At 37.0% G+C, this 19,728-nt stretch overlaps 1 protein-coding gene across 1 annotated transcript in view; it reads left to right on the plus strand.

Annotated features, from left to right (window-relative positions):
- The window catches only part of Cdk14 (cyclin dependent kinase 14), a 554,426-nt gene that overhangs the window by 320,875 nt on the left and 213,823 nt on the right, over nucleotides 1–19,728 (plus strand). Inside the window, exon 9 of the mRNA XM_077796699.1 lies at nucleotides 14,290–14,410. Within this exon, the coding sequence (XP_077652825.1) occupies nucleotides 14,290–14,410 (121 nt within the window). The remainder of the gene's footprint in view (nucleotides 1–14,289; nucleotides 14,411–19,728) is intronic.

Below are 19,728 nucleotides of genomic sequence, written 5' to 3' on the forward strand. Positions count from 1 at the left end.
AACCCAGGGAAGACACTACTTTGTGGGTTGCTCCTCTGTGCTTTCATGAGTCAGACACAACATCTACCTTAAATAGGTTAGGGTCCTTCTCCAGTGATTGCAGGACTTTAAGGTAGAGTGTGAATTGACAAATCTGAGACACAGCTGAACCTCGAAGTCTGCAACAGAGAGAAATGATTTGTGACCTCAGGGATCAGAGAAGAATGTGAGGATGTGTTGGAGTTAGAATGAAGAGTGGCATATGGGGAGGGTGCCTGGGAGCATGGGTGCTCCAAAATGCCAGCAAAGCACATGGCACTCTAGCACATGGGCATCCTCACCACCTGGGACATGCCAGGCCCCTCCTGCCTCCAAACATGCACAATGCTGGCTGGAACTATAGGCCCCTAACCTGGACCTCGTCCACCAGATTTCTTTTTGGCTTGCTCCCTTTTTAGAGTTGCCCACAAGATATCAGAGCTCCCCAGCATGGGCCCTCGTTATTTCCACAAGTGCTCCAGATGTTGGCCTATTTTGTCAGAAATAGGTGCCTTATCTTCCTGTATTCTGTCGTTCCTGTTGATGTCACCGTGAAAGTGCCTCTAGTTGTAACCCTGATGGCACACCTGTCCCTGGTGTCTTCCACTGCCACAGCCATTCTGGCTCCCTCTGTTATTTGCCCAGTGGCAGAGCAGGCAGGCCCTTTCCTTGGGTTACTACCATGAAGCTAATGTCAGGCTTTCATTTCCACCAAGACTGAAAGAAGGATGAACATTTGAGGAAAGAATGGCTGGGGCAGAACAGAGCCAGGGGATCATGTGCTTCTCTTCAAAGATCTTTAGCTGGAACCTAGAGTCCATATTGTGGGGGGAAGTGGGGGCGGGGGGGGTCCTTTTTGCTTATTTCCTGCTCATCTGTCTCTGACTAGAACTGGTTTCTTTCTTCATAAAGTGATTGTACCCCAGTAATGCTACCTGGAATTCACAGACCTCAATCCCAAGGCATGGGGAGAAAGAAGTTCCCTCCCTGCCCATGAAAATCTAAGGCCCCGGGACGTCTAATTTCAGATCTTGGGTCCACTCCCCATTTCCCAGCCACAGGACCAAGGACTCTCCCTCAAGCCCCAACAGATAATCATTCACTTAATAATTATACCAGAGCAAACCCAGGTGTCCACTATCAGTGCTCCTGCTGAGATTAAGACTTAAATATTACTGTAGTTGGGCTTTATTGGCCCTGTACTTTGGAGGGTGAAGAATAGCTCTCTTCACATACCCTTTTTTTCATTCTGTGGCTTCTGGAAACCTCTGATCAGTAAGTGGGGGGAGCATGGTTATGTAGTCTGTGTTCCCTCTGGCAGCAAACATCTTCAAAGAAGCCACAGAGCCTCAAAAACAGCTCTGCCAAACATGAATCCAGTTTACACTAAACCCTTTCCTCTTTGAGACATCAAGATGCAGGTTAATTTCACAGCTTGCCCCATAACAGTAGGGAGAGATTTGCTTCACATTTATATAACAGAAATTGCCATTAAGTTGGTTTTCCTAGAACAAAGAAACAGCCTCAAAGGTAAACTCAGGTCTCTTTCTCCAGTTAAATTGAACAGCTGGAAGCTTTGAAATGAGTGTTTTTGTACTTTTGCCCATCAAGGTTTTAAAAAGCCCTTGTGTCTGAGCACACCTCTTGCTATGCTTAACTCTTTGAGAGGCAGCTAAGGTGTCAAGCAGAACCAGAGAGGCTAGCTAGGGAGATACACATAGAGGTACATATATGAACTAAAGCAGTTTTATATGCAGACTGCCAAGTAAGCTGAATCGAGAATGAGAGGTGATATAAAAGTTTAAAGGAAAGATTGATTAGTTCTTCACTTTTATTTATCTAATTTTTAGATAGAATTTAAGAGACCATGGAATCTGTCAGGAAAGTAGACTGATTGCTTATATTAAAGAAACAGTAACTTATATTTTAATTGCTTTATAGTGTGATATCTGTAAATATATGTGATATCTTAAAATATATGTGAACTTTCAAAGGGATAAAAGTTATTTTATGTATATTTTGACTTTTTAACCCCTCAAAATGGACCTTGAGCCTTTATGTGATTCAACTTGAATCTAGCAACATTTTTTGTTGTTGTTGTTGAAGTCCTGGGGTGCAAACAGGTGACAGAAGAGGTGCTGTGGATGCGGTAGCCTGAGTCCACCTCACCATTGGCTGGGACTGCACATATATGCCACCTACTAAGAGAGCACTGTTCAAATATTCATGATGGGTGGTTGTTCTTGCTATATATGTCTAAGAGCAGATTCGCCATGGAAATGCAGCAGCTAGGGCTACAAAGGGAGATGTCCCATGGTGGAGCTTCAGGGAAACTGCGCTCTTGTGGGGCGAGTGGGGCTGAGATATTAATGACTGGCACAGGCAGTCCTTGCAAGTTCAAGGCAGAAGTCAGTCAGAACAGAGGAAGGAGCGTTACCTGGACCAGGATGGGAGGGAGAGTCAATCACACTTCCAGAGGGCTTGAGTGGAGTTTTGAAGGACAAGTAACTGAGTAAAGTACTGCAATATGAGGCTGTGTGCCAAGGATCCGACGTAAAAGGAGAGAATCATAGGTAATTTGATTATCTCTGCTAACAATTAGCTAGAACATAGAAAGGGATGAGAAGGAGCAAGGCTATAGTAGTAGCCATGGCTTTTATTCCTTGGAGTTTGGATTTTTAGCATAAAACCCACAGGAATCTGTCGGTGGGTCCATTAAGTTCTTTAGCAGAGGGCAGCCTAACCAGATTATGTTTTAGTTAATGGTAGTAGCCAATGCAAGCTGAGTGTTTTATTTATCTAAAACTAACCAATCTTTCCTTTAAACTTTTATATCACTTCTCATTCACTTTCAGCTTACTTGGTAGGCCATTGGCACAAATAAGCATTTTTCATGCGTTATCTCATTTATTTGACATAAATACTGTGAGAGTCCAGTGTGGCTATTGTATCAGGGAACCCTAGAAGGAAATAAAGGATAGCTCAGCTTGGGAAAGGATCTGTTGATGAAACTCTGGACAGGGTTAAGAATCTGAGACAGTCTTTATCACTCCTCTTGCTGCAGGGTGAAGAGGGAAATTGATTCTGGAACCTTCGGAGCATGAGTTGTGGCCTTCCTAGGGAGGACTTAGCTATTGTTAAGTCCTATCCAGCTGGGAAGGTACCAGGGGAGCACCTATACTTACCTCCTTTTTTTCCTTCTGATTTTTGATCAGTGTACCTCCCTTGGCCAAACCCAACTTGAGGCCGGTGACTGAGGACTCTGTAATTAGAGACACATTGAGGTCAGCCTTTGCGGGCTCTAGAATAGGGGGAGGAGTGGTCCGGAAAGCATCAGGAGGGATAAATAGAGACAAGCCACAGACTGCTGCATGCTTTTTACAGATGCAGCAGTGGAAACTTAGCTAAGTTAAGTCTTTTGCTCCGAATCATATAAGATGTACATGGTGCTGCCTGAGAGGACTCTCCTACAGGCTGCAAGAAACTCTTCATCCAACAGTGGAAAAGGAAGAGCAAAGGTCAGACTGTGGCTGGGACACCAGCTGGGAGTTCTTCCTATGGTTCAAGAAGATTCTGAAGAGTAAGTCTGAGGGCAGTATCAGTGCAGACAGAAATAAGGGAATGAATTACAGTGGAGAAAGAGTGAAGAGAGCTTTGGATCTCAGTCGCCTTCCTGTTTAATGTCAAAGGCACAGACTGAGATTCTTTCCAACATGAAAAACTGCATGATGATTTATCTCTCCAGTGATCAGGACATCTAGTCATTTCATGAAATTTATGTATTATTGAAAATATTTCCCAAATGCTCAGTTTTGAATATTTGAAGTTATAACATTTATTCGCTACACTAACAATGCACTACTCCAATTTAAGGCAACCAAGGTTGTCATCACATGTCCCAAACCTTGCTTAAAGACCATCAAAATAAACTATCAATGTGCATTTTTCATTTTTTGTTTCTTTGTTTTTGCCTTGTTGAAATTTTATCCAAAATTAAATATTACATTAGGCTTGAGAACTCACCATTATATCTGTCATGTACATTTTTCTTAACAGCAATTTCTTCTAATTTTTATCTGAAATCCTGTATCTAGTATAGTGTTGAGATCCCAAAACATAACTTTACTTGTCCTTAAAATGTATAACGTGAGAAAAGAAAAGAAAAAAAATATGATTGAAAGATTGAATATGATAATTCCAAAAAATTAGGTAGGAACCATAAAATTTAGAAGTATTCCAGTAATTTAAAATGACTCAAACATTTTTACCTTAAATTGACCATTTGCCTCATTACTTTTACTGGTATAGATGGGTGTTTACTATCATAAAAACATAAAACCCCTTAGTTCAAGTTTGAGGTAATTGTTTATTTTTAGCTCATAGAACATTTAAAAATTTCACTTTAGTCAGGATATTTCAAACAGATTTTTTTCATTTCTGGGTTGGACTATACCCTGGTTTGAGGTTTGTGAAAAAATGAGCCTTTGGGTTCTTCTCACATAAATAGGCCATCCCTGCCCCCCCCCATAATTTCTACTTCCAGCTGTTCCTCTTCAAGTCTTCAGAGCCATCTAGCTGATGGCTCCAGGTCTGAGCTCCTGCCTCCTGCCATTTTCACTTTAAAAGAAATCAACAAACAAAGCAGATAAGAACTACTCATATTTTAGCAACCAGACTCTATCTTGAAGTTTCCCTAGCATTTCTTCACAGTAATTCTTTATCAAAAAAAAAAAAGCTTGAGGACTTTTTGTCTGATTGCTCTGAGACCCTCTAGACAACACAGTCATAGTCTCTTTGTCATATTTTTGGAATCTCCTTACATTACACCCAGCTTCTATTTTCTCCTCACTCCTCCTGCTGGGCTCCCCTGCCTGCTTCCTTGAACTCCTTTCTTTTCTTTCTCTTACCAGACTAACCTGTCCACCATTCTGGACTTTGGACTTGCTGAGTCTAGCCCACCACCATCTAGAGCCCAGACACAGGTTCCCAAATTCCCAGTCTTCCTGGGGAAATGGTTATATTGCCTATGTTTAAGTCCTGGCACAGTCAAGTATGACTTTGTGACCAAAGGTAAATTAGCTTCTCTGGGTATTAGTTTTCTTTCTGTTAAATTGGGATATTAATATGCATACTACATTCTAGGTTGTTTTGGCCATTGAATGATATAATACATTTAAAATCCTGAGAATACTTAACAGATTATAATTGTTTAATAAATTTTTACCAGTTTGCTTCTATATTATGAACACCACCATATCCACTGATGTTCATGTTTTTTTAGTATCACTAATAAGACCAGGTAAGGACTTTGTCATGGTTTGAATATGCCCCCAAAGTTCAAATGTTGGAAATTTATCTCCAAATTTATGTTAATGATATTTGGAAGAGGGGTGTCTCAGAGTACTTAGAATTAAATGAGGTCATGGGGTTTGGACCCCCATAATGGCATTCATATCTTTATAATAAGAGGAGGAAGGAACTGAGCTAGCTCAGTGGCTGTATCTTGCCACATGGCATCCTCTGCCAAGTGGTGATATAGTAAAAAGCCAGATACCAAGCCGATGCCAGCATCATGCTCTTGGATGTCACAGCCTCCAAAACTGTGAGCCAAATAAACTTCTGTCCTTTATTAATGACCCAGCCTCAGGTATATTTTATGTTTTTGTTTTCCAACAAAAAACAGACTAAAACACTGCCCTGTTTATTCCATTTAAAAAATTTATCTATCTATCTATATATTTCTATCTATCTATATAGATAGATAGATAATTTTTTTCAATGGAATATATATATATATATATATATATATATATATATATAGAGAGAGAGAGAGAGAGAGAGAGAGAGAGAGAGAGAGATTTAGGAAGGAAATGAGAATGATTTTTTTATAAAGTTTCCAGAGAAACACATGTCCTCATTTCTTGTTTAGAAAGTAGAAGATATTGACACACTAGTAGTATGTAGGCATAATATTGATTACAGATTGGCTTCTTGCCTGTCTAGTGCAAATCACACCTCTGTCATAAATTCATTAATGTTCTTACCTGATCTGACTTAATCAGAGTTGTAATTATTTCATGGCTGTTTTTTTTTTTCTTTAACACATACTGATTCATACTCATAGAATATTTTGGTTATATATTAATACACATTTATAAGTGAATGCTTTAGCATTTGTATTATGTCTTGATTTAAAAACAGATTCTTATGATGAATTTAATATTTTATACCTTTAATTTCTAAAATCTGGAAACAAATCAGCATGGATATGAAAATTCACCCAAACTGGCAATTTAGTTAGGTTGTTAAATTCATTCTCTGTGTTGTGGTGTCATCTAGCATTAGAATAATAACCATGAGTTTCATTAACTGGGAAGCAGAAACTAGAAAATGGAATGTAAAGCAGCGAACTGTGAGAATGATGAGATACTCACATGCACTCGGTTGAAGATGATTTTGTATCCTCTGCTATTGCAGATGCTGTATGATGGGATCATTGAGGTGGGGTTAGTTAAAAGGCTTTTTAGGAATTTGTACATATATGATCTTACATTTCATAAATAAGATTTTTAGTGGTGTTTTCATGGGATCTCTGCATCTTGGTGCTTGGACAAACCCTAATGTTAACAGACTGCCTCAGGGGTTGGTAGCAAGTTTTTTCTTAAAGGGCCAGATACCAAATATTGTACCCTTATGGATCAAGTGATCTCTGTCAAATGCTCAACTCAGCTGTTCAGTGCAAAAGCAGCCATTGCCATATATGAATAAATGGGCATAAGCATTTTCCAGCAAAAAGTCAAGAGGCCAGTGGGCTACTAGTCCACAGCTTGCTGATCCCTGACCTTAAACCCTTCATTATACACAAAACCAAGGCTTGAGTGATTCAGTGACTTAACAATAAAAAAGACACAACTAACAAGGTGGTGCCAGAACCAATATGACATTTAGGTCCCATATTACAAGTCTTTAGTTATGCAGGCTAATGAGACAATAAAAGCATGTTTCTCTTATGATATTCAGCTGAAGAATTATGACTAATTGGTCTTACTTCATTTATCAGTTTTATTTAAAGTAATATTCATGTAAAAGTTTTTATCTTTCATGTAAAAATAGAAAATTTAAAAACTTCAGGGCTGGAGATGTGGCTCAGCGGTAGCGTGCTCGCCCAGCGTGCGTGCGGCCCGGGTTCGATCCTCAGCACCACATACCACCAAAGATGTTGTGTCAGCCAAGAACTAAAAAATAAATATTAAAAATTCAAAAAAAAATAAATAAAAAATAAAAACTTCAGTATATTAATGTTAATTATTTGAATATTTTCTTCCACTTTTGGAACATCTTCATTAAAATGCTATGATAATTTCTCTTACTTAAAAGTGAAAAATATGAAAAAGACTCTACCTTCTAGGGTAGACAAATTAGACATCATTTTTGGACCTAAAATTTTAGGGGTAATTAAATAAAGTCCTAGTAAATTAAAATATTGCTTTAATATTTAAATGTGTCTGAACTTACTTTCATTTTATTAGAATTTATCTTCAAATATTACTCTTATTCAGTAGAAAGACTGGCAAATGCTAATCAAAACATTTTAAAGGGATTTTCATATCTTATAAAGATCAGCTTCTGCTAAAGTAGAAATTTGGGTGAAAACCAAAACAAAGATGTTATGTTCAAGGAAAGGAAGACTCTAAATGTAATCTTGAAATGTTTTTCCACCTGAAACAATGCTGTGTGGTGTTAAATGTGCAAAAAGCAAAGGCCAGTCCTCAAGATGCCCTGATTTCATGGAAAGGAGACACTTCCTATGGAATCATGAACGTTTTAAGTGGACTTTTTTCTTTTTAATATACATAGAAGTCCAGAGCTTTAGGGGAAGATCAATGTAGAGATATGGATTTGGAATCATTAGCATATGAGTTGTGACAGAAGCCACGGAGCTAAGTAAGGTCATCCAGGGAAAACCTGCCAAGTGAAGAGGGAAGAGGTTCCAGTCTTTTAGTTTTAGCCCACCATAATTTACTTGATATAAACCCTGTATAAGAAAGATAATCCCATTAAAATGTTATCTCATGGTCAGTCTGTAGGACCATGAAATGGGAGAGAAACCTGAAAGCTTTTCTCTGCTCTTACCCTTGGACTCGATCCAAGAATCAAGAGGTCTCCAGTATTTTCCCACCTAAATGAGGTTGGTAAAATATCACCCAAATATTTTATGTCTTTTTGGAGATGAATCATGAAGAAAGGAGTCCCTCTCCTAGGAATAGTGATTTCTGAATTAAGACCAAGGCATCCTTTTTCTGAGTATTTGGGGACTGAAGGTGTGAGAGAAGTGTGGCAATGGCTGTCATATAATAATGAAACCCATGTCAAGAAAAAACAGTGCCCTGCTGTGTGGAAAGACATTAAAGAAGTCAGAGATAATTCTGTTTGCTGTATTTTATTCAACTGCTGCAATTTGTGCAGCTTTTGCCATTATTAATTCCACTTTATTAGACAATAGCAAATCAATGTTACCAGCTCCTTCCCAATTCTTTGGACAAAGCAGAAAAATGGGAATTATCATTTCTGCCCTTATCATAGATTCAGCAAATTTCTCCATAGAGTTAGTTCATCAAGTTCCCAACCAATTTTAACAACTACAAAAACAGAATGCATTGGAATTTGAAACAATAATTACATGTGCAGCGAACATAAAATATAATAGTGGTACAGGTAAAAAATTTTGACTATTTGGGGGACCTAAAACTATTTACTAAATGCATTTTCTCCAAGACTCTTCTGGTATATTCCCTGTGTTAATTCTGGTGGGTTCATTCTGTATGCCAGGAGGAAATTCTAGTGCCCATCTCTTGTGGGGAATTGAGTAGTACCAGATCTGAAGTCCAGGGGTAAGTATGATCTGAAGTGGAATTTTGGGAAAACTCAACTCTGGATGACAATTTAAAAAATGACATTAGCCACAGTGACCACAGAGTGTTATGTTTGAGAAAGCTCAGAGTTGAGTACATTGCCCTAGGCAAAACAAGCATTTAAGGGGCAAATAAAGAAAGGTCTTAGGAAACCAAGTAATTGCTAATTAACTATTCTGTAGCAGAGAAGTCAAGTTAAGATACGTAAAAGAAAGGGAGTACCATATTCTTAGGAAAACAGAATCAATTTTGTCAAAAATGTCCATAGTAACAAAAGTGCTATACAGATTCAATACAGTTCCCACCAAAATTCCAATGATGTTCTTCATAGAAATGGAAAAGGCAGTCATGAAATTCATTTGGAAAAATAGGAGGCCCAGAATAGCAAATGTAGTCCTTAGCCAGAAATATGAAACAGGATTTATTACAATAACAGACCTTAAATTATACCACGGAGCCATAGGAACAAAAATAGCATGGTATTGACACCCAAATAGGCAAGAAGACCAATGGAACAGAATTGAAGACACAGAGACAAATCCACATAAATACAGTTACCTCATACTAGACAAAGACACCAAAAAATACACACTGGAGAAAAGATAGCCTCTTCAACAAATGGTACTGGGAAAACTGAAAATCCATTTTTAATAGAATAAAAGTTATCCCCTATCTCTCACTCTGCACAAAAATCATCTGTAAGTTCATCAAAGACCTAGAAATTAGACCAGAAACCCTGCATCTACTAGACTAAAAGATTGGCACAACACTTCAACACACTGGCACAAGAACCGAATTCCTGAACAGATTCCTAAAGTGCAAGAAATAAAATCAAATATCAACAAATGGGATGGCATCAAACTGAAAAGATTCTTCATGGCAAAAGAAACAATCAGAAACTGAAGAGAGAGCCTACAGAATGGAAGAACATCTTTGACAACTGCACCTGTTACAAGGTATTAATTTCCAGAATGTACAAAGAACTCAAAAAGCTTAACACCAAAAAAGGAAGTGACCCAATAAAAAAAGGGCAAAGAAACCTAACAGACCCTTCCCAAAAGAAGAAATACAAATAATCAACAAATGTTCAACATCACTAGCAATTAGAGAAATGCAAACTAAAACTATGCTGAGATTCCAGCTCACTCCAGGCAGAATGACAATTATCAAGAACAAACGTTGGCAAGGATGTGGGGAAAAGGGAAAAAGTCCCACTCACACATTGTTGGTGGGACTACAACTGATGCAACCACTCTAGAAAGCAGAAAACTTGGAATGGAACCACCATTTGACCCACCTATCCCACCCCATGATATATATCCAAAGAATTTTAAATCAAATACTACAGTGACACAGCCACATCTATGTTTATAGCCACACAATTCACAATAGATAAGCTGTGAAACCAATCTAGATGCCCATCAATGAGTGAATAAGGATATATATATATATCATGGAAATGCATGAAATATTACTTGGACATGAAGAAGGATGTCCTTATGACATTTGCCAGGAAATGGATGGATCTGAACAATATCATGCTAAGTGAATAAGCCATTCCCAAAAAACCAAAGGTTGAATCTTTTTGATGATATATGGAAGTTAAACCACAATAAAGAGAGGGAAGGGAAAGAAGAGAAATTCAGTATTATTCAGAACTAGACAAAGAGCAACAAAGGGAAGGGAGGAATAGGAAAAACAGTAGAATTAATTTAATGTAATTTTCCTATGTATATATATGTAAATACCATCATGCCCACCTACACAAGTGGAGTCCTAATTAGAATAAGATATTCCATGCTTGTGTAATTGTAGCAAAATGGATTCTAATGTCACATATAACTAAAAAGAACCAACAAAACAAAATGAAGAAAGAAAGGAAGTGGTCCAGAGTCTCATGCAAGCAGAGAGAGCTGTTAAGATAAGGTCTGGAGAGTCTCCGTTGTTTGGTATAGAAGGATTGATGTGCTTAGTCAAGCATTGGACGCACTGTCCTGTGAGTCATTCTGGTTCCTGCCAGATGGTAGAACCAATATCCAGAAGATGGCTATCTTAGAGAGAGATGGAAAATGATTCTTTCATTGGTAAGCAGTTAGCTATAAAGCTTCTGTAACTCCTCTGTGCATCCAGGATTCTGCTATGCTGGTATCAGAGCTGACCAACTTTGAATCCTTGGCAGTAAGGCTTGAATAACAATATTCCCCCAATGGTGTAGGGTCTTTCATCAGGTGGACATGGCAACACCTCAGAGCTGGTCACACTAAGTTGTTATGTAAGCAATTTTAGGAACCCATAGGAACTCTTCCCCCTCATTTGCACAGACTCAGCCAAAACAACTATGTGCAAATAACCTAGTGCAAATAACCGGTTAGCGGTTTACTTTGCTTTTTGACTTTTAATTCAAACTAAACATTATATAAGAAGTTTTGATAATAACCCATGAACTTCATCTTTTTTAAAAGGTAGTGTAGCTCTCTTCCTGTAGGGTAACCATAGCAACTGACAAGGAACAGAGAAAGAGCTTTCACACATGCTGTGCTAATTAATCCTGTCCTACCGTTTTCCTTCAGCTGGAGGATGCAGTTTAATAAATTTTGCATGAGTAAGCGTGTTTTGATGCATGAACTATATAAATACATAGTATTAGCTTTATCAATTTTTTTTTTCAAAAATATTCAGTTGAATACGGTTGTATATTCATACTTCATGGTATTCTTTCTGTTTTTCTTTAATTTCCTTTTTTTTTTTTTTTGATTGAGCTGCTGTTTTAAGTATGTACTCCCTCCCTGAAATACTTTGGGTTTATTGACCTTATTAACCTGACAGAAACATCTTTCAGGTGAAAACCTTTTGTTCATCAATATACAGGACACTTTCCACAAGAAACTGTTTTAATTGACTAACTCTATTAAAGGGAGAGGATGAAAGAGTTTTTCTTCAAGCAATGCAGGAGACTGTCTTAAAGTATATAGCATTCTTCATTTTGTTCACACTTACATAAAGCCATTTTAAGAAGCTCAGTCTTAACGATTTGAAAAGTTAGATATTGAAAACTCATTTTCACTGTCATTTGTGAAGTTTTATGGCCCATCTAAATGAAGATGGGGCGTTATTTGACCTCAGCATGTGGGAAGGAGGAGAGAATTATGAAGACTCAGATCTTTTTCCATTTATATTTTCCACAAATATCTAACCAATTTAATAGATTCATATTTGATCTGGAAATTACTTGTAATTACGTTGATTTATACTATTTCTGGGTTATCTTAAGGCCTAATTTTCTCTTTACAGTTGAGAATGTCACAATTTTTTCTATAAACAGACTGGTCATCTGAAGTGTCAAAGAAATCTCATGGGTTTTCATTCTTTTATCCCTCTGGCCTGGCTTTTGACAACAGGGCCTCAGGAAAACCAAGGGAATCCAGCCTGATTTTTTTTCCATCCTATTTGACTTGACAACAGCATATGGAATGAGTCAGAACCTATTTCAGGACTTGTACTTAGCTCTTTGGTCTCTTTATTAAAGCATAGTCATTGGAGGAACCAGACCTTTTAATGAGATGACCAAATTTTAGTGCTACTTTCCCATTCTGATTATTCTGTTACTTAGTTTTGCCTGAAGTGAGGTTAGACAAAACCTTGCAGAGGAAAGAAGAGGTTATTATGTAAATATGTTATTGGAAATAGTTATTCTATTCACGTGCAGGAAAATTGAGTACCATGCGTATAATATATATATTTTCATATGGAATGCTTTAAGCATTGACCAATTTATAATATACCTTCACATTATTATAAAAATTTCACTGTAGAAAAAAATTGAGTGACTAAAACCTTGGTTGATTTTATGAAAAATTCTTTATCTTACCTGCTGGCCTATAAATTTTAATTTTGCATGGAATACAGAAAATGGAATTCTATATTTAATAAGCAGAAAAACTCATGTTCTTAAATACTACATAAAAATTTTAGTAATCAGAACATTAAAATGAATATGGAAAGGAGTATTCACTATAAAATGTTTTGTGTGCCTTGAGCATCATAGTAGTAAATATTACTTTTTATTTTATTAGTAAGTGTTGCATTGCTGTGACAAAATACCTGAGGTAATCAAATTAAAAGGAAGAAAGGTTTGTTTTGGCTCACAGTTTCAATCTATGGTAGGTTGGCTTTATTGTTTTGGGGTTTTGGTGAGGGACAATACCATGACTGGGAGCTAGTGGTGGAGAAAGCTGCTCATCTCATGACAGCAAAGAATCAAAGAGAGAAAGAAAGAGACTGGTATACCAATATTCCATTAAGGTCATGGACCAGTGACCAGGGCCTTCTATTAGGTGCCATATCCCAAAGGTCCCACCATCTCTCAATTGTACCACAAGCTGATGACCAAGCCTTTGGCATGTGGGCCTTTGAAGAACACTCCAGATTCAAACTGTTGCATTTGTTATCAGTGAACATACCAAATAGAGATCTATCACGGTTTTTTTTCCTTCTAAAAAATAATATCAAAAGATTTTGTGATTTTTAAAAGGATGATATATTTATTGCTCAACACTTGAAAAAAAAACTAAAAAAAATTAGAAAAGAAAAATCCTATATTCTAGAAGTAATCACTGGAGACATTCACACTATTTTCTGCCATTCTTTTTCTGTGTGTAAGGATTTTCAGTTATGAAGTCAAGCTGCATATACTATTTTCACTTCACATGTGATCATTTCCCCAGTTTTAAAAGATTTTTAGAAGACATTTTAATTTATCACATATTCTCTCATCACCTATATGTACCAGGTTTATTTGGTGATTCTGTTATAATTGTTGACTTTTAAATGAGTTTCCCTACTAGTGAGTATTTGAGAGAAGACTGAAACTACAAAAAGTTTTGGGACAACCCTTTGAAAAAAGTATCATACACTTTTCCTGCAGATTCACAAATACATATAAAAAATTTAGGGGCCCTGAGAACTCTTCCAATTGTGAAATTGTATATCTTCCTAAATTCCATTTTTTCTCAAAGGAATCCTCTCTTATAACACAGATTCATAACTCTCAGAATAGAATTCTATAAAACATACATGGAAAAGTCCAGGATATATCTAAGCTTTTCTGCTAAGTCTGATAGTCTTAATTATTTGTTTACTGATTCATGATATTAGTGCTTTATTTGGAAATATGAATGTTTTAATGATTATTACCATGTATCAAAACACAGAGATCACAATATATTTTCCTCATGGTATTGCATTCATGATTCTGAATTACCATAGTGTGTTTGGCCTTTTAAAATTAAGAATGTTCAGATTTAAAGCCCTTGTTCTATTAATGCCGATTTAACTTGTTTATGTTTCATCTGACCCACAGGTCTTGCAAGAGCAAAATCTGTCCCCAGCCACACATACTCCAATGAAGTAGTTACCTTATGGTACAGACCTCCAGATGTCCTCCTGGGCTCCACAGAGTATTCCACCTGCCTTGACATGTGGTGAGAAATGGAAGCTTTACTCTACTAACCTATGTGTTGCTTGGTCTGGGTCAAGCCTAGACAAACATCTTAACAGTTTGGATGAAGATTAATGGTGCAGGATTGTTCCCTGTGCATGGAAGTACTAGTAGATTTTTTAAAACATGATTGGGAATGTTCCCTAATCAGAGTCTGCCTGCAGATGGTGTCTGGTAATGGATTCTTGATGGACAGAAGCAGAGACATTTTTCTAATTGTTATTTTTCTCCTTAAGGGTCTTAATTGTGCCTTTATTTTATGACAAGGAAGTATATATCTCCAAACAGCAATAGATTTATTTGGAAGTTGTGGGGAACATGTTTAAATTCACAACAAAACTCAGACACATAGTCTGAAATTTTAAACATAAGTATTAGGTACCAAATTGCTCAAAATATGCCCTGAAAATTGTTGATACCAGTTATCCAAAATGAAATAAAATTATTAGTTTAAAAAATCTGAAGTTTAATTTTGGTAGTCTCAGTTTTATACAGTGTCTCATCAGAGCTTAAAAATATATCTCATGAGGTCCAAAGACTGGCAAGATTTAATACGTAATTATTATAAATAGTAAACTACTCTGAGATTGCACTCAAGTGTGATTTAAATGTTATAATCATATTATAAAGGATTAATCTTATTTTTAGCACTCAAGACAGGCTCACTGTCACACATGGTTATTATTCATAGAAACACCCTTTTCCTTAACTCATAGTTGTGTTCATATGAGACTTTTCACAGAGCACACAGACCTTCCCCTATGACTGTGCCCCCAAATATAGAATTCAGCTGTGTGACCATGTCCGGGACCCCAGTCAAACTTCATGGTGCATTGTGGTCTTGCTGTTAAGTATTCACTTCACTGCTCTGTCCCCAGTAATCTTGGCTTTTTCAGTAAATTAGGCTGTGATGAGACCTGCCTTCTTCCCTGGTCTGTTTGATCCAAATATTTTATGGTTAGAAACCAGTCAAGTTCTTTGTAATGTAGGGCACAGAAGAGATTTTCTGATTTTGCCTTCCAGCAGCCCCTCCCCATGGCCAGGAAGGGGATGTGGCGATCTGTTAAAGCCACTGAAAATATATGCAACATTTTGTGTACACATTGAGATATTTATTTTTGTAGGGTGTAGATCTGTAGCTTTCAGTAAAAGAAACTTGGTCGTCAGACATCCTAAGATCCATTGTCATAAATTTTATAATGACCTCTAATAAATCCAATACCATTTAATGATATTCTAAAATGCTGAAAATAAAGGTGACTATCTATCATTGAGTGGCTGTGCTAATCCATTTAAACCGTTGTTTACACTATTAATTCCCCCCCCCCCAAGAATGGGTAGATCCTCCTTTGGTAAAAGAGATAATTTAGGTCATTGGTTGCAATGGGGGGAAAGATTGGAAATTAAGGTTAATGCATCAGGCTATCAGTTACTTTCTCATTCCCTTTCTGCTTTCTGCCTTTGATTCAGAGTTGGCTAAGCATATAATCATAACATAATATTCTTTAGTTACAGAATTTTTGTCTGTAATATTTTTATTGCTACTGGGGATTGAACTCAAGGGTACCCTATCACTAAACTACAAACACCGTTTTGTTTTTAATTTTGAGACAGGGTCTCCCTAAGTTGCCCAGGCTGTCCTTCAACTTATGACCACCCCCGCCACCGCCTTAGCTTCCTGAGTTGCTGGGATTCCAGGCATGTACTACAGCACCTGGATTTCTCTATTTTTCTGAGCATGCAAATTCTGGATTGCCTTTCAATAAATTCAGTTAAGCCAGGTGTGGTGGCGCACACCTGTAATCCCAGAGGCTCTGGAGGCTGAGGCAAGAGGATCATGAGTTCAAAGCCAGCCTCAGCAGAAGCGAGATGCTAAGCAACTCAGTGAGACCCTGTCTCTAAATAAAATACAAAATAGGGCTGGGGATGTGGCTCCGTGCCTCTGAGTTCAATCCCTAGTAGCTCCCAGCCCCACCAAAAAAAAAAAAAAAAGGAGTTCAGTTAAGGACTCCACTAATGAAACATAGTTTGGAAATATTTGTGGCTTGGAGCCAGTCTTGTCTTAGTTCCTTGGCAGTTTATTTAAGATTGTGCCCTCAGAATCAGGAGAAGCTGTGTTTTAATATGCTAGTGGCTAATTGCTCCCAAACCTTTAGAAGTGCTTTTTAAAATCTAAAGAATTACACAGAGTCTGACTTGTTAATATGTCTGTTTCAGGCGTATTTATTTTCTAGTCTGTCTTTCCCCTCAAATGTGTGTGTGTTTCTGTGTGTGTGTGTGTGTGTGTGTGTGTGTGTTTTCATGTTCATTCTTTCTACAAAGATAGCGTGAGCACATTCTGCCAATTTCCTTTGAACAGAGACATAATGAAGCGTAAGAAGACGACTGGTATTTAGGAAGAAGGGAGGGAAACTGATGGCAAATAGGAGGCCCCCAAATGCCCTTTTGTCTGCATGCCAAGATTATTCATTGCCAAGAACAAATAGCAAATGTGCTAGGTTTAAGTAGCTTCACTTCCAAGCCTAAAATCTGAATTATGTCTGTGCTATCTATGCCTGTCATTTTCAATCTGACTTTATTCCAAGCCATTTTGTTATTATGCTTTAAGTCAGGTAAAAATGTATGTTTTTCCAGTTAGAGAGAAGCTCACAGGGCACTAATTTTGCATCATCAATAACACCAACACTGGATATTCAGAGACCTAGAAATGGGACTATAATTGAGTCATGGCTCAGCTGCACCAAAGAGCAGTACAAATATTAACCCATGGACAATAGCAGGGAGGCAGGTGGCAGTGGTTTCAGGCTACTTTTACAGTTCATTTACCATCCTGGGGCAGTAGAGTAGTAACTAAAAACTAACGATCCCTACACAGTGTTACAGTTTCTAGTTTCCTGTTTAAATAGCCACAGGCAATAAAAATATTAATGAAGACACATATGCATTGATGTTGGCATCAAGCGATGGATATTGGAGCTGGCGCCGTAATGATTCGCTCCTCTAGGTCTCCAGTCCCATGGAAGTAAGTGAGTACACTGTGATTGGAGAACTTTTCAGGAAAGATTTTTTGATACCTTCTCCTGATTGTAGTAGAGGAATCAAATTAAACACTGCTTCTTTTATAACTTAAGTCTTGGATTTTATAACTCTTTGAAAGTCAAAGCATAGGAAATCATTGCTAAGCTTCTAAACCAAAAAGGCTTACCAGGTTCTGAAAACCACATTAAGAGAAGTGCAGAGGTGAAAAGCAGCTCATCTGTGTAGTTCTTCCCTTGCCAGGGAGCTCTGTTCTATATGTTGAGATCATTGCTCCAAATAAACTCTACATTCTTTATGGAAGCTCATAAATATGTTTAGAACTGCATTTGTTTCCTAAAGCATTAAGTTGCTTGGGCTTATTTTAAGGGATTAATGTTTAATATTGGGTGACTAAGTTACTGTAACTAATAAATGATTATCTCATCAAGATCACAGTGCTTTTGGGGGGCCCTGCGGTATCAACTACAGTGCTCCCCAACACAGTGTGCAAAGAATTACAGCATGCCAGTCTCTTCCTTTCATCATCTTTTTAAAAGCTAATTAACATATTAACTATGCTTGTCAAAATGTGAGGCAAATCACTTATAAATAAGCCTGTCAAATGTAATGAGATTGCATATTAAATCAACCCGTTCCTCTATTACATCTCTGATTTAAGATTAAAATTAATTTATTTAACATTGTAGCAGCTGGGTGGTTAGGAAAAAATTTCCATATTGCTCTTGATATATAGCAAAAAGTCTGCATTAAAATTTATTTTACATGTTTCAGAAAAGAAATTGCCTGTTTATTAAGTACTATGAAACCATTTAGTACTGCTTTTTATTAAATAAGCCTAATCACCAGACATATTGGTAATATACAAATTTCTGCCATGATCATTAATGATCTCTTCTGAACCAAGAAAATTTGTGTAATAAAATAAATCTCCTACAACTTAGGTTTATTTGCTAATGATTTAAGAGAATCATAAATGAACCTTGCTACATCCCATACCTTGAGAATAAATTTGTTTTATATGTGGTTCTGTGGTTTAATTTGAATAATAATTATAATAAATAATAAAAGGTACTTTTATTGAACACAAACTCTATTTTAAGCCCTGTTATGCGTTTTAATTACCTACCTATTGTACCATGATACATTGAAAGGAAACAAAACCCACAGAGACTTAGTGGTATGGTTAAGGTCATAGTTAGTAAATAGGGGCAACACTCATACTTAAGGCCAACCCATCCAAAAACAAAGCCTTTTCTCTTTACAACTTATTATATAATATCATAAAATGATTTATAAGAAATTGCTCTTTATTTTGCTACTAAAGTGATTCCAAAGCACAAATACAATAAAGTTCCTATTTCATAATTCAAGTTATACTGTCATGTTAGGTTCTTTGCATAATTTAAATATAGTGTGTGGGGGGGCTTTAATCCTCTTCCAACAGTCTATGGATTGTCTATTGACATCAGTCTTCTAATAGATTCTACTTTACCGATTTATTCAAGGAGCAGCTTTTTAAAATAAACTAAGACAAGAATAACTGGATTGAATAAATTTTCATGGTGCCAGTATCTGTGCTGGCATACATTCTTCCAAATTCCAGGCATTAATATTTTTAACAAATCTGCTAGAATGAAGGGGGGTCCATTTTAAAAGGAATCCAGTAAGAATGAAAATTTGAGTTCATGAGCTAAGTAAAGTCATCTGTCAACCCTATTTGCATATTTTCTAATTAATCAGGCCATAAGACCAAAGAGGACATGAATTAATCATTGTTAGATATAGCAGCTCTTTAGGAGCGCTTGAGGGCTACTCAGGAAATGCACAATCCAAGTGACCTGTTGGTGTAGTTACTGACAATGTGGTGGAACATAACAGAAGAACTGGGGACAAGTCAGAAAGGCATCCCAGTGTTTGAAAGCTGAGCTCATGGTGGTAGCCATGGTCTCCAAGCCTGGTGCCACTACTGAAGTCTCTTAAATTTAGTATTACCACATAGTTTATCACTGTACACTGACACCTTTGAGAGTTAATAATAATTCTGCCAGGATTATAGAAAAAGGTTTTAACTGTGACCTCACCTTCTCATAGCAATGATTTTCCTAAATACTACTGGTCAGAAGAGATTTAATGCATTTTGAGTGTTTAATCCACACCTAAGGACTATTGACTACACAGTCAAATTCCTTACAGAAAATTTATGTTACATTGCCTAATAATGAATTACCTCTGTAAATTACAGTTCTCTATTACCCTGTCATT

The sequence above is a fragment of the Urocitellus parryii genome, chromosome 3, assembly GCF_045843805.1.
Source record: "Urocitellus parryii isolate mUroPar1 chromosome 3, mUroPar1.hap1, whole genome shotgun sequence".
Taxonomy (NCBI): Eukaryota; Metazoa; Chordata; class Mammalia; order Rodentia; family Sciuridae; genus Urocitellus; species Urocitellus parryii.